The 14,738-nt window shown below is 41.3% G+C and overlaps 1 protein-coding gene across 1 annotated transcript in view; it reads right to left on the bottom strand.

Moving 5' to 3' along the window:
- Positions 1 to 14,738, bottom strand: part of cttnbp2 (cortactin binding protein 2) — a 148,261-nt gene that overhangs the window by 118,405 nt on the left and 15,118 nt on the right. The window contains exon 2 of the mRNA XM_059334624.1: positions 12,721 to 12,828. Coding sequence (XP_059190607.1) covers positions 12,721 to 12,828 — 108 coding nt within the window. The remainder of the gene's footprint in view (positions 1 to 12,720; positions 12,829 to 14,738) is intronic.

Here is a 14,738-nt window from a genome sequence, read left to right as displayed (position 1 = left end):
ATTCTGTGTATTTTTTGGTCATTTTGTGTCTTTTTTTGTAATTTTGTGTCCTTTTTTTTGTCATTTTGTGTCTTTTTTTTGTCATTTTGTGTCTTTTTTTTTAAATTTTGTATCTTTTTTTTGTCATTTTGATACTGCCTCCAGTGGCCCAGAGGTTATTTGAGTTTGAGACCGCTGCTCTAGAGGATCATGTCCCATCATATCTACACACAGTAAGGTGTCCAGTCAATTTAACAAAAGCTGTGGCAACAAAAAAAACTTAACTTCCAATTACTCCAACAGGTAACTGTATAACTTATTTTTGTTGTTATCATTATATTTGTCCAAACAAATGAACCTTTAGTTGTACCAGGAATTGAAATGAACAAGAAATTGAAGAAAAAGGGGTGAAAGGGTCCAATAATTTTTTTCCATGACTGTATATTTGAACAGGACATTAACTTGAGCTTTGGGAAACATGATGAGCTTTCTAGACATCTTATATCTTCAAGACTTAATTCATTATTGATTCATAAAAAAAACACAAAAACCCAGACTGTCTCACCAATATGAAAATGATTCTTAGTTGCAGCCTTACATATATTATACATGCACACAAACACAAACACTCAGACATGCTCTTTCAACTCCGAGACAGTCCATCTCCCCCTGGGAGTGGTCCCGTCTTCTGCACTGACTGACAGCACTTCAAGAAGCAGCCCACCAAAAACAGAGAGCTGTCATAAGAAACCGGCTCTCCAGAGACGTCAAACGGGTCGTACCAAACTCCCCAGAAACGGGGGGGTTGGCTGTGATGGTGACGGTCGCTTGGGAGAAAGATTGGATTGACTGAGTCTTTTTCCCAGTCTCATTCCTAAGTGTCATGTCAGTGAAACACGAGCCTGGGAGCTCGTGAAGAAGGGTCCGGGTTGGGGGGTCTGGTTGCTAGGCAGCCGAGCGATCAGCGCCGGATGCTGATTGGCTCGTGTGTGTATCTGGAGAGAGGGTTAACGCAAGAAGTGTAGACCTGATTTTGGACCGTGTAAGAGAGAGAGGAGGGCAGACAAAGGATGTCTTTCATGCCCTTACTGAATTTAAAACATTGTGCATTGCATTTGCATAATCAGACAGTGCAGATATTGATAATTATGTGCTCTTTTGTTATTCCAAATAGTGTAAAAGTAAAGATTTTCTTGGCCGTAGCAACCGACAATCGTGCCGGTACACACACTGCCAGAAAAAATTACTTTCCTCGGTTGGAAGGCTGTCTCATCACAATTTCTTTTCCAATGTCTACAAAAAAAACTCCCCAGAAAAAGAGCTGGGTCAGGTGGGGATACTGATAGTATTGCTCAGTATTTTGTTCCGTTTGAATAAAATGAAAAGATTATTCCCCTTGATTTGTAGGGTCACAAATTCTGCACAGCACATGCTTGAAGTCGTTGTGGGGAAGCTTTTCTAAAGCATCCCTCTCTATCTCGTGGCTCAGGGAGTGCACTGTGATTTTTTAATATATTTCGGATTAGCTGTGCAGCCCAGAGAGAGAGAGAGAGAAAGAGAGAGAGAGAAAGAAAGATACAGCAAGAGAAGGACAGGCATGTAAAAAGATTCATGTGGTATAAAAGAGACTGCAAGGAAGACAGTAATGGTGAGTAATGAGCTGCCACACTGTCTGTCCAAAGAGATAAGGAGCGAGATAGAAACAAAGAAGCGACAGGGAGCCACGCTGAGAGAGTGCAAAAGAAAAAACAAAGATTTACAGGAACAAAAGATGAGGAGAGATATAGAAGACAGACATTGCTGAGTGTGTGTGTGTGGGGAGGAGGGAGAGCAGGAAAAGCCCAGCAACAGGGCATGCCTTAAATAGCTAGATGGTCGGAGATAACATGACGCTGGAGAAAGCCTGATGGCTCGGGGCATGTGTTGTGTTGTGCTAAGCATGCACGAGCCCGGGCGGCACTGACAGCAGCTCCATGGGCTGCCTGAGTCATATGGCGGATCACATGATCCCGCCGAGGAAGCCTGTCCGTGTGAGGCCGGACGCTGGTGGGCAGAAATGCCGACCGCCCATCTGGATTCCCAAACAGAGCCGGAGTCTGTGGGGACGTTACCCCAATCCACCTCGAGAGCCACTCAGCACAGTGTTTACGGCTCATTCAGGAGCAAAAGCTCCGGATGATTGGGACGTTTTAAGCTTGCAGCTGCTTCAGTAGTGATACCACCAACCCTGGCAGTGATTCTATGTCTTTATTTCATCAGGATCATACAAACAAAAGCAAATAGTGTTGCTAAAATTACTATTTCCTACTCGTCAAGCTGAATGGGACTACAGGGTTACAGGTTTACAGCCTGATTTATTGGCCGTTATTGACATATCTGCATCTGTTGATATTGAGATATACACTCACCGGCCACTTTATTAGGTACACCTGTTTAACTGCTCGTTAACACACATATCTAATCAGCCAATCTCATGGCAGCAACTCAAAAAGCAAAAAGTGTTGCTAAAATTACTTATCAAGCTGAATGGGGCCACTAATGTCCCCATTTATCGGATATTGGCCGACCACAGACATATCTGTATCCGTTGATATTGAGATATACACTCAACAGCCACTTTATTAGGTACACCTGTTCAACTGCCAATCACATGGAAGCAACTCAATGCATTTAGTCATGGAGACGTCAAATCAAACTTTATTTATAAAGCACTTTTCATACAATAAATGCAACACAAAGTGCTGTACAGAATATAAAAAGACAGATGCAACACTTAACCCCCCCCCAAACACACATACACACACACACAGACCCACGCATCCACCGCACACCCACACTCACTCGCACGCACACACATGTACGCACACGCACACACACATACACACACACACACACACTACACAAACTACCACTGAATTAATATGGCAGGGCCTTGAGGAACCAATAGAGGAAAACCACCTATGGGGGGCTCATCCACACTGAGAGGGATCACAGCCCACGGCCGCAGGGAGCATGGTGAAGACGAGCTGATGAAGTTCAGAGCGAGCATCAGAATGGGGAAGAAAGGTGATTTAAGTGACTTTGAACGTGGTATGGTTGTCAAACTGCTGATCTAACAACCATCTCTAGGGTTTACAGAGAGAGGTCTGAAAAAGAGAAAATATCCAGTGAGCAGCAGTTCTCTCCTTGTTAACGCCAGAGGTCAGAGGAGAATGAACAACCAAGGTCTGCAGAAGACCATCTCTGAACGCACAACATGTCTACAGCATCAGAAGATCATACAGCCACTTTATTAGGTACACCTGTTCAACTGCTCGTTAACACAATTATCTTATCAACTAATCTCATGGCAGCAACTCGATGCATTTAGGCCTGTAGACATGGTGAAGACGAGCTGATGAAGTTCAGAGCAAGCATCAGAATGGGGAAGAAAGGTGATTTAAGTGACTTTGAACGTGGTATGGTTGTCTCACAAACTGCTGATCTAACAACCATCTCTAGGGTTTACAGAGAGTGGTCTGAAAAAGAGAAAATATCCAGTGAGTGGCAGTTCTCTGGGCCAAAATGCCTTGTTGATGCCAGAGGTCAGAGGAGAATGGCCAGACTGGTTCAACAGTAACTCAAATAACCTCGTTACAACCAAGTCTGCAGAAGAGCATCTCTGAACACACAACATGTCCAACCTTGAAGCATAAGACCACACCACCAGTATATTAGGTACACCTTGCTGGCTAATAAAGTGGCCAGTGAGTGTCTGTTGTCCAATATGTGCCAAAATTAAAACCTTATTCTCCCACGCCGAGCGGATGTCCTTGAACCCACCAAGTTAATCCCCCTGGGCAGACACTATTAAGAAGTGTAAGAATATTATGTGCCCGGCCATCCCAGACTGCAAGTTATTGGAAACACTGAATTAGTCATGGAAAATGAAAACTGTGAACTTTTAGTTTCAAGCAGTAAAAAAGTTATGGCATGACCTCTTAATCTGCCTTACTTGATATTGCACGTGACGTTTGCACATGTGCACATTGTTAATTTCAATGCAGCCCTTTTGTATGATGTACAGGAATATTAAGCTAATATCTGAGTATGTTTGCAAAGTCATATTGGTGCAAAATGGGTGCACAATCAAAAAGATCTGTATCCATTCCAGCTGAAAGAGTCACTGTATGCACCTCAACAAGACACCATCCAGAATGAGTCAAAACTGCAAATACAATTTTTTTAATCCATCTCGGGCAGTAGCTTCCTGTTCTCTACGATATCACTTGGTGCATGGAATCCCATCACTTGAGACATTAACTGCTTTATCATGCAACAGTAAATAGACAGAATAAGAAAATGCCTGTCCAGCTGGAGCTACATGTACATGATGTGCTCAACACAAAGCTTTGAGAGGCTTTTTTATACAGAACATGAAGGTCTGCAGCTCTTTTTACAGGCTGATGTCATAATGACCATTTCACTGGCCTTCAGCTGATCACTCCTCACCAGTGAAATCATCCCAACAAGACATTTTCACAAAAGTACAGACTTCCAATCTGGACATCTCCGTCTGTACGAGACAGAAGCTCACAGAATAAAACCGCCAAACACTAAGAAATTGTCTGACAAACTGTCCAAGTGTCCAGGACGTCTTGGAGTAGGATTGGGTGTTATATGTGACACAGACTTTCGACCTCCCATATAGAATCACAGGGAGCCATTTGAAGCATGTCGGGTAGGACAATTTAAGTCCTCTACCTGCCCAGCAAGGACAATCAGAGAGCAGAAGTAAAAACAGCCTCAACAGCCACAATATCAACGATGACTGCCACATATTGAGGATAAAATCTTATTTCCCATATATCTGAGGGCAGCGTATTGATCCGTGCCGCTCTCCCTCTTTTTATCTCTCTTTATCAGACCACAAATGACATGAGGAGAGAAGAGGAGAGGAGAGGAGAGGAGAGGAGAGGAGAGGAGAGGAGAGGAGAGGAGACAGAGGAGTAGGGTTGTCAAAAGTATCGATACTCAAAAAAGTATCGATACTCATTTTCAAAAGTATTGATGAAAAGTGTTATTTTCTCTCTTGAAGTCCCAGAATGAAGCAGAGAAAAGTCGACTTATCAAGCTTGCCTAATATTGTGCACAGCATACAAAATATTGTTCTAATTGTTATTGTTTATTGTATTTATTTATTTTTTGCACTACCTCAGACCTGAAGCTTGTTATCATAGTTGCAGTTTCTTTTTGCACAACTGTTTTTTATTATAAATATTTAACCTGTGGTTCTGTTCATTTTTACATGTTGCATTTTTCTTGTTAATAATTTTGGGGTCTTTGTTTTTATCCTTGTGGTATCGAAAATGGTATTGAGTATCGAATATTTTCCTGAGTATCGGTATCGAGTTGAAAATCTTAGTATCGTAACAACCGTACAGACGAGACGAGAGGAGAAGAAACAAGTGGAGAGGAAACGAGAGGAAAAGGAACGAGAGGAAACAAGAGGAGAGGAAATGAGATGAGAGGAAATGAGGAGAGGAAGCAAGAGGAGAGGAAATGAGGAGAGGAAGCAAGAGGAGAGGATAGGAGACAGGAGAGGAAACGAGAGGAGAGGAAATGAGGAGAGGAAGCAAGAGGAGAGGATAGGAGACAAGAGAGGAAACGAGAGGAGAGGAAATGAGGAGAGGAAGCAAGAGGGGAGGATAGGATAGGAGACAGGAGAGGAAACGAGAGGAGATGAGAGGAAACGAGAGGAGAGGAAAGGAAAGGGAGGAAAGGAAATGAGGAGAGGAAAGGAGTCGAGACGAGAGGAAAGGAGTCGAGACGAGAGGAAAGGAAACGAAAGGAAACGAAAGGAAACGAGAGGAGAGGAAAGGAAAGGAGACGAGACAAGAGGAAATGAAAGGAAACGAGAGGAAGGAGAGAGGAAACGAGAGGAAATGAGAGGAGAGAAAACGAGAGTTGGGTGATGTTTGAGCCATCCACCACCACCCTCCACCAAATGAAGTCTTATTTTGTGACTAACTGGTGGAGAAACTGGAGCGTCTTACAAAGATTTACCACTTGGCCGTGTGGGAATCTCCGAGGGTCTTTGAAATATCAGGGACATAAAAAAAAACTGCTGAAATGACCTTGAGATTTTCTTCTGAAAAGGCTTTTACACACATTGTGTCTTTGTAAAACTATTTCTTTGTGTGAGAAATTAATTACCGCTGGCCGTCGGCCAAAGGCTTAATCACAGTTCTGGCTGGCAACTTTACCCACTTTGACTCTGGAAGCTGCTCCCAACCAAAACGTCCCATTTGTCTGAAAGCAGCTACATCATTTTGGAAGAGCACGTTACACCTGTGATTCACTGATGAAATAAAAACAGCTTGTTTCCTGCTCTGGGGTAAACATGCAGTCTCTGAGAAGCTCTTGGCGCAGAAGAATGGGTGACTTGTTTAGCCGCCGGCCACGGTAATCATGTGATATCGCTGTCGTTTGGCTAATCTGCCTGCAGCCTCTTTTCTTTTTCTCCGGGATGAAACCTGATACGGCAGCTCAGCCAGCTTTAGCCACACGCTAATTAATCTGCCGCACCAAAGCCTCTTAATAATACCCAAACGCCACAAACAATCGTCTTAGTCGTGCCAAGCCGTGGCAGTTTGGTCCAAGCTTTTGGCGTGGGAGCAGTAAAGTGGCACAGAGGGGAGGGGCTGGCATTATGGAGATAAGAGGGCCGGCTATAAAACTGCCAGGGCTGAGGGTTCATTGCCTGTGCAGCTCTGTGGAACGGCTTCAGAAATGCTGATGAATATGGGCTAGTTTGTGTATTGAATTGAGGTTTGATTTGAGGTTTGATTGTGCTGTGACAGTGACATCCCTGCAGCTGCACTCTAAGAAATGATCCAAGGAGCCTGTAAATGTGACAGTAACATAAAGGTATGCATACTAAATAAAAATGCTGAACATCATCATGATGAGTATTTGAGTTGACTACATCAAAATTCATTAGTAGAACTCCAACAGGAATCTTTGTGTAAAATATCCATATATAAATTAAGTTTACTTCTTCAAAATAAATTTATATTTGACTCACAGATCACATGGTTTGTAATAATACGCGTACAATTAGTGTAAAATCAGTCAGTACAACACATTTTTTAAAGTAAATCATAAGCAAATTTGCAGTTATAACCTACAAATGTTTTCAAATATATTTACTCAGTTTGTTTAGTGATTTTTCTACTCAGTTATCCATATGGTTAACATAATATTTCAGTTACATTTACTCAATTTATGTGGTAATTGAGCCAAGTCAATTCATTCAGACGTACTTGAAAATATAACTTAAATTTACTCATTACTCATGTTTTGTTTAGCCGATTTGAGCACTTTCAAATCAACTCAAAATTTTTAAGCATAAAAATGTTGCACTGATTGAATCAAGTAATATGCAGTATTATTTTTCTGAGTGTGGTAGAGGTGCTTCTTTAGGGGTTTGGATAAGAGTGGAAAGAGAGTGGGCGGGGGAGTTTGCTTAATCCTTTCTGTCACACTGTCCTGCTGTGTCAGAGACCATATAAGGCCTTTCCTTCTCACTCCTGCATCCTACCAGCTAGAGGTGTGAATTAGCAGAGGCTCCACGATACGATTTTATCCCGATAGTTGACCTGTAATTGCGATTTAACTGTTTCACTGCATTTTGTGTCCACAAAATTAAATTCAATCAAGAATTGTTTTGTCAAATAAGAGAAAATTCTTAGTCTGTTCATCTCACTTCAGTCTTTTTATTTCTCAACAATGAGAGTCAAACCCACAGACTGACCAACAAAGTCAGTCACCTCAAGAAAAACAAAAAAATGGCGACAATACTTACGGCCCGACAGAGGCTAAAAATCGCTACTTGGCGGCCATGAACCGATATAATATTGCCACACAAAATATCGCGATACCATGCTGTATTGATTTTTTCCCCACCTCTAGGAAACAATTACTGCATTTTTTTTACACTTTGGCATCATTTAATCTAAACATCTGCCATTGTTGCATCATATATATGACAGAAAATAAGAAAAAGCATAATTTGTGGCAGATTGCATCAATGAAATGTCTTCATGTTTGGCAAAGTTCTGCACAATCACAGAAAGTAAAATGAATTGATAGATACAGAAACTAAAATGAAAGGAACTTGGAAAGGACAGAAATTGGCACTTCAACTTGTTCTTACACCCAAATACAAAATCTTACTCTTATAATTAAAGCTGCAGAGGTGCCCGCAGTTATAGAGGTCCTAATTAAATCACTTATTCCTTCAAAAAGTATGTACTTCTTTGGTACAGGCACTAGAGGTGTGAATCAGCAGAGGCCCCACGATACGATTTATCCCTCCATTGCCTTCGCTCTGATTCGAACCGACGATCTGAGCTTCTCACTCTCCATATGTCTTAACTCTGCCTCTTTTTTTATTATTATTCCTCTCCCACTTCTTCATTCCTTGTTCCTCCCCCTGCCCTCTGTCTGTCTGTCTCTCTGTCTGTCGGATGGGGCTTATCAGCAACAGAACAAACAAGCTCATTGTGCTTTGCGAGAGCAGTCAGGGCGACAGAGAAGCTTATTTCACTGAAACCTGGATAGGATATCCATCCACAGGGGAGACGGAGGCGGCCTGCAGGGATTCTTAATGCCGGTAGAAAACATGGTGGTGAACTGGCTGTGAGGGAGGAACACAAAAACAACCGGAGACACAAAGAGACAGAGACAGGGTGACACTGGAGCACATGGTTGTCCTGAATTGAAAAGAATAGAGAGGAAGCTGAAATGATAGAGATAAAGCTGAATGAAAAGAGATGAGGAAGACTGCAAACAAGGGAGAAGTATAAAAGGTGAAGCCGCGGTAGAGTCTGCAAGGCCACACAACGGGCTCAATAACGAGAAAAACTGAACAAAATGTTTGTAAGCTGCACAGCAACGGGGACGGCTACAGAAGGCTGCTGTGCAACCAAAAGGTCACCGGTTCTACCACCACAACAACACCACTTATTGTGTTTGGAGCCAGACACAAACAGAGGCTGTGTTTCAGAGAATCACCTACAAACTGAACAAGAACATCTTCTCCGCCTCGCCCAGAGTCCCAACACGAGTTGTGAATGAGTTAACAGATTATTATTAATATTTAAATAAAAAATAAAGAAAATCAGGTTCGTCATATCTGCTAAAGGGGATATCTTTTTTAAAATCTGGCAACCTTTTCTTGATTTAATGTCTAAAAACTGAATTAGTGCTATTCTGTTGCTGTGCCATTTATTTTATAGCCATGTTTTGTTTGTCAAGCAAGTCAAAAAAAAAAAAACATGTATTGTTCTGTGTATTTCCACCAACCATCTCTAATTTGTGAAAACAAAAAAATAAAAATGAAGAAGGCAGGAGCGGGCAGCCTTAAAGTAGAGCACAAGTGGACAAACTGAGGCGCCAATCCTGACCTAAATACAGAATCAAGCAGGAGTTTGTTCAGAAATAACTCAGCATTCCTGCCCCTCGGAAGACGAGCGACCTCTAAGGCAGCGAGGGCGAGAGAGAGAGAGAGAGAGAGAGAGAGAGAGAGAGAGAGAGAGAGAGAGAGAGAGAGAGAGAGAGGAGAGAGAGAGAGAGAGAGAGACATCATCTGTGCTGCATCAGTATTCAGTAACCACAGATCAATACATCGTCCATTTAAACTCATCCCAACCTTCATCACTGTGCCATTTACGAGTGCAGTATGATAGATATACACACACACCTCAGTTACTTTAATCACCAAGACAGAAAGTATTCAGACGTCTTATGACTTTGCAGATATAAATACAGTCCAACAGCAGCTTGTGTCTTGTTTCTATATGTGTGAATCAGCATATCGGCCCCACGATGCGATTTTATCCCAATACTTGAGTCACGAACGATACGTTATTATTGTGATTTTAAGCATTTTGCGATATGGTGGGTATTGATAATGCATTTTGTGTCCACAAAGTTAGATTTAATGGATTATTGTTTTTTGTCGAATCAGAGAAAATTCTCAGTCTATTCATCTCACTTCAGTCTTTTAACCCTTTCCACAACGTTGTATGGCCTCAAGTCTTTGCAAATAAAGAAAGGAATGGATTGTGTCATTTTCTTTGTGCGTTCTGATTTGGGAAGCAGCCATTTATGTAAAGAGGAGACTTGTGGGAATCCAGAGAGCCTATTTTCAATGATGTCAGAGGTCACATGACCGCTTTGAAAATCACCATTAAGCATAAAAAAAATACCCTAACTTTGCAGTTTTATTTTTGACAACTTCCCGACACGATATCCTGACGCACATGGTGCCTATAGATTCCTTAGATCTTGTAGTTTGATATGATATATCACATACATGATTAATTCTTCATGTATCATATAATAGTGAGCCGAGCCTGCTACTGCCTCCGGAAAAAAACAAAAACGGCTAAAATACTGACAGCCCGCTAAATATCAATACTTGGCGGCCATGAATTAATATAATATCGCCATGCAAAATATTGCAATACTATGCTGTATTGATTTTTTTCCCCCACTTTTAGCAGCTTGTGTCTGTTAAATGAAGTGCAGAACACCTCTCTTATCGTTGTGTCCATACCAAAGAAGTTTATACGTTTTGGAGGAATAAGTGATTTAATTAGGATCATTATAACTGCGGGCACCTCTGCAGCTTTAATTATAAAGAGCAAGATATTGTATTTTGGTGTAAGAACAAGTTGGAGTGCCAATTTCTGTCCTTTCCAAGTTCCCTTCATTTCAATTTCTGTATCTATCAATTCATTTTACTTGGAGAGATTCTGTGATTGTGCAGAACTTTGCCAAACATGAAGACATTTCATCAATGCTATCTGCTGCAAATTGTGCTTTTTCTTTTTTTCTGTCATATATACGATGCAACAATGGCAGATGTTTAGATTAAATGATGCCAAAGTGTCAAAAAATGCAGTAATTGTTTTTCCTGTGAGGAAAAAACACTCCATTTCCTCCAGTTTCTTTCTACTCTTGGCTCAAGTTGACTTAAACTTGTGACAGATTTCTCAATAAGGTCATCTGCTCCAGGCGAGTTACTGCTGTGTTTACATTAGTGACGCTGCAGCTTGTAGCTACATGCTAACATCAGGGGAACCTGTAACGTCGGCTGCCAATGTTGTTCATTTTCGCCCAGGTGTCGGGTTACAGTCCTGCTAGAACATGTTTAACTGTGTAGTATTTGAGCTTTTTATTTATTTATTTTCATGTCAGAAAGTGCTGCAGCTTTACTCCTTTACTGTTATATAAACTGCTGCATCATGTAGCTACATGTTAACATCAAGAAAACCTGTAAAAAGTTTACGGTTTGGAAGCTTAATTGCTGATTTTTCTTTAATGGTATGAATGCAGCTCATTTAGCTGCTCCAGTTGCAATGACAATAAAACAGAGAAGCTGACCAATCAGAGCAGAAGGTGTTTAGTAGGGGGATTTAAAGAGACAGGCACTCAAACAGAGTGTCTCAGACAGAGGGGGAATAGAGGTGCAGCAGCAACGGCAGTATGAGAAAAATAGTAAAAAAAAAATTACATTAAAGCAAGTTAACATGTTCGAATAGCAACCAAAAATACTAGTAAGAACCTGAAAAATGAGCGTAATATGTCCCCTTTAAACAGGCCCCCCAAGATTTCATGAGGACACAATCCCGTATTTTTCTGCTGGAACCTGAACGCATCATGAAAGTTGGAATCACCATATCAATATCTTTAGCTATTCCCAGTCAAATGGAAATAGTTCAATAAATTTAAACAATCCAAAAAAATATATGAATGACTAAGCCAAGTTCTCATGCTTATCTGCATTTTTTTTTCTTTGAGAAAAGGTAAGGTTTTTGCAAATAAACTAGTCTAAAAATCCACCGCCTGTTTAAAGTATTAAATCTACCATCTGGTAAAGGACGTACAATGTTCTGCAAATCACTGGGAAAGATCAAAACATTTAAAAACCAAAGCCAGGATTCTCACACAAAAATAAAGATATAAATGTTTATCCTTGGGTAACAACCAAACCCAGAAAAGTATCTTTCTCTTGATCGTGGACCAGCTGCTGATTTACCTGCCAATTATATCTAAAAACAGAGCAGAAAAAACTAACTTACCAGCCTCAAAATACAAAGTTCAGCAAACACAGATTGTGCTTAAATTCCCACAAAATAACCAAATTAAAACACTATCACCTTTCACTCAAGCGGTACTTTCTGAATTGGTTTTCAATAGTCACAAAGGAACAAAAGGAGCCAGATCCACGGACTCCAACCATCTGTTTGTTACTGATAGTTAGGCAGGTGGTGCTGGGTGGACACAAGGATCTGATCACACTGGTCTTTTCTGGCAGGAAGAGTTAACCAGTCGCTCCCGGCCAACAAAGGCAATTAGAGAGACAGCTTATCAGCGGGTAATTACAAAGCAAAGAAAGAAACAGTGGGGCAGAGTCTCTCATTGTGATCACACAAGTGTTCTGCACATTTCTGGGAAAAAGCCACCGACTCAGATTTTGTGATAACGCATTCATGACCATTCATGTCTCATTTAACAGAGTGATACCAACTCAATTCCGGGTCACAATTAAAGCTTATCGTCTCATCTCAAGTCTCGCACAAAGGCGTCCCGCTCCGGGCCGACTGTGTTCAATTTAACCAGACAACAGGAGATGATGATGAGGCTGAGCTAATGAGGACAGGAGTGTGTCGGTGTGTTGTCCAGACTCACCCTGAGGGCCTCGATGACCAGGTCGCGGGCCTCCAACTCGCCCTCCATGATGCTCAGCAGGGTGAGCAGCTCTGGCTTGCTCAGGTTATCCATGTTGAACTCACATTTCTGCAACACAAGCACAGAAAAAAACATGTCAGGATCATATATCACACAATCTACAGCTCATTTTTCAAATAAGGGTTTGTTTTTGGACCCTTAATACTCTTAAAATAAACTGTTTCCATGATGCTGAGTTTCAGAAACAGTTTTCAAATATTCTTTGATAAGATATCAGAAAAAAAAAATCTAATTTACAACCTCTCCTGTCCTCTCCTCTCCTCTCTGCTCTGTGTAAACAGCCTCTCCTGTCCTCTCCTCTCGGCTCTGTGTAAACAGCCTCTCCTGTCCTCTCCTCTCGGCTCTGTGTAAACAGCCTCTCCTGTCCTCTCCTCTCTGCTCTGTGTAAACAGCCTCTCCTGTCCTCTCCTCTCCGCTCTGTGTAAACAGCCTCTCCTGTCCTCTCCTCTCTGCTCTGTGTAAACAGCCTCTCCTGTACTCTCCTCTCGGCTCTGTGTAAACAGCCTCTTTTGTCCTCTCCTCTCCTCCTGCTTACATAAATGCATCATAATAATAACAACCCAATAATATGTTTTAAACTTATAAAACTGGGTGGTATTAGTACTTTTACCTCAGTAAAGCATCAGAATACTTCTTTCACCACAGAAGGAGCAGAATTTGATGTTTTTAACAGGGTCTGGTTAGTGCAAACTGATTGTTTTTTTGGTGATTTTTGAGAGAAATATCACAATTTTGGTTACAGACATGGCTCACTTTGGACCAAAACACAGAACAGTCACATCAACTAAAGACTTCCATCATCTCACTAAACAACAGGAGCCTTACAACCATGACACCAGCTAAAAAAAATCACCTATTTACAGGGTTCGTACACTTTTTCAGTGGTCAAATTCAAGCACTTTTCAAGGTCCATTTTCAAGCTTTTCCAGTACCTTTCAACGGTTGTAAATGTCATGTTTTAGATGAGTACTTCGATACTAAAAGGGGTAATTTCACTTAACCATACCACCAGCAATGGTATTACACTTTTAACAGCTAAAGTAGTTTGCTAATCTCATAAAACATACTGGTATGGGAATCTAGGGGTTAGGAGCAAAAGTAAGCTCACAAAAATCATCAACCAGCAGCTGGTGGAACTAAACACGACCCAAACTAGGAGGAAAGACCCACAAATAGGCTACTTCAGGAGCCCTCACATCCACTAGGAATTTGGAAAACTCCCTTCAGTAAGAAGATACAGGGGAGAGCAACAAGAAACATCTCAGAAACAAGAAGACGCAGGTGGAGCGCTCTTCATTTCAGATTATAGGCTGTAGGCTATTCAGTTTATTTATTTTTCCATTGAAAATGCGGTTATCTATAGTCAGATTGCAAGAGAAATACAGTAAGAATTTCAAGCATTTACAAGCACTTAATCCAAAATCCAAGCACTTTTCAAACCTTGAAATTCAACATTAAAATTCAAGCATTTTCAAGGATTCCAAGCACCCGTACCAACCCTGTATTTAGAAGCTATTTGCCATCATGCAGCCAATCCTGGATGAAATTCTCGTACACTGCACATGATGACAACATGACTGATTACACTTCTGCACAGTACAACCAAAGTCCTGACAGCTAACCGACATTTCACCTGCTTTGTGAATAAAAACATGATAAATGCACCACAGACTCCCAGACTCCACCTGGTCTGATTATTCTCATGCAGCCCTTAAATGAGGCTCGATGTCTCGTCCTACCTCGCAGCTATTAAGGTTTAATTACATTTAGCCAGGTCATTAAGCTCCTACTTGGTCAGCAGCATCCGCAGGGTTAAAGGGGGGAGATGACTGTAATTGGGAGTGACCAGAAACACTTCGTGCTTCCCCTTAATGTCAATTAAAAGCTTTTTCCGGTCCACTTATACAAAGTAAAGTGTTGCTTCTGTATGCTCTGTTCAAAGGACGAATTCACCTGCA

The sequence above is a fragment of the Centropristis striata genome, chromosome 6 (assembly GCF_030273125.1).
Source record: "Centropristis striata isolate RG_2023a ecotype Rhode Island chromosome 6, C.striata_1.0, whole genome shotgun sequence".
In the NCBI taxonomy this organism is placed as follows: Eukaryota; Metazoa; Chordata; class Actinopteri; order Perciformes; family Serranidae; genus Centropristis; species Centropristis striata.
Note: the sequence above shows the minus strand (reverse complement) of the source record. Positions and strands in the feature narration are given on the sequence as shown.